Below are 237 nucleotides of genomic sequence, written 5' to 3'. Positions count from 1 at the left end.
GCGCGCCATTGGTCTGCTGCCCCAAGCTGCTGCTGCTGCTGCTGCTGCTGCTGTGAGCCGGCAGGGGGGCCTGCCTGGCGATCATCGCGGCAGCGGAAGCCCGAAAGAAGAAATAAAACAGAAAAAGAAAGGAAATTAATTAATTAATTAACTTGAGTTTATTTCTTGGGGCGGGGGGGCTGCGGAATTCCACAGAAGAGAAGGGCGGCAGCGGCTGCTGCTGCTGCTGCCGCTGCA

At 57.0% G+C, this 237-nt stretch overlaps 1 protein-coding gene across 1 annotated transcript in view; it reads right to left on the bottom strand.

Annotated features, from left to right (window-relative positions):
* The window catches only part of ETH_00036225 (uncharacterized protein), a gene marked incomplete at both ends in the record, with an annotated part of 987 nt that extends 902 nt beyond the window's left edge, over nucleotides 1-85 (bottom strand). The window contains one exon of the mRNA XM_013375001.1: nucleotides 3-85. Coding sequence (XP_013230455.1) covers nucleotides 3-85 — 83 coding nt within the window. The remainder of the gene's footprint in view (nucleotides 1-2) is intronic.
* Between the last annotated feature and the right edge of the window lie 152 nt (nucleotides 86-237).

The sequence above is a fragment of the Eimeria tenella genome, genomic scaffold (genome assembly GCF_000499545.2).
Source record: "Eimeria tenella Houghton genomic scaffold, Eth_scaff2458, whole genome shotgun sequence".
In the NCBI taxonomy this organism is placed as follows: domain Eukaryota; phylum Apicomplexa; class Conoidasida; order Eucoccidiorida; family Eimeriidae; genus Eimeria; species Eimeria tenella.
The sequence above is the reverse complement of the archived record's forward strand: the minus strand, read 5'-3'. Positions and strand labels throughout refer to the sequence as shown.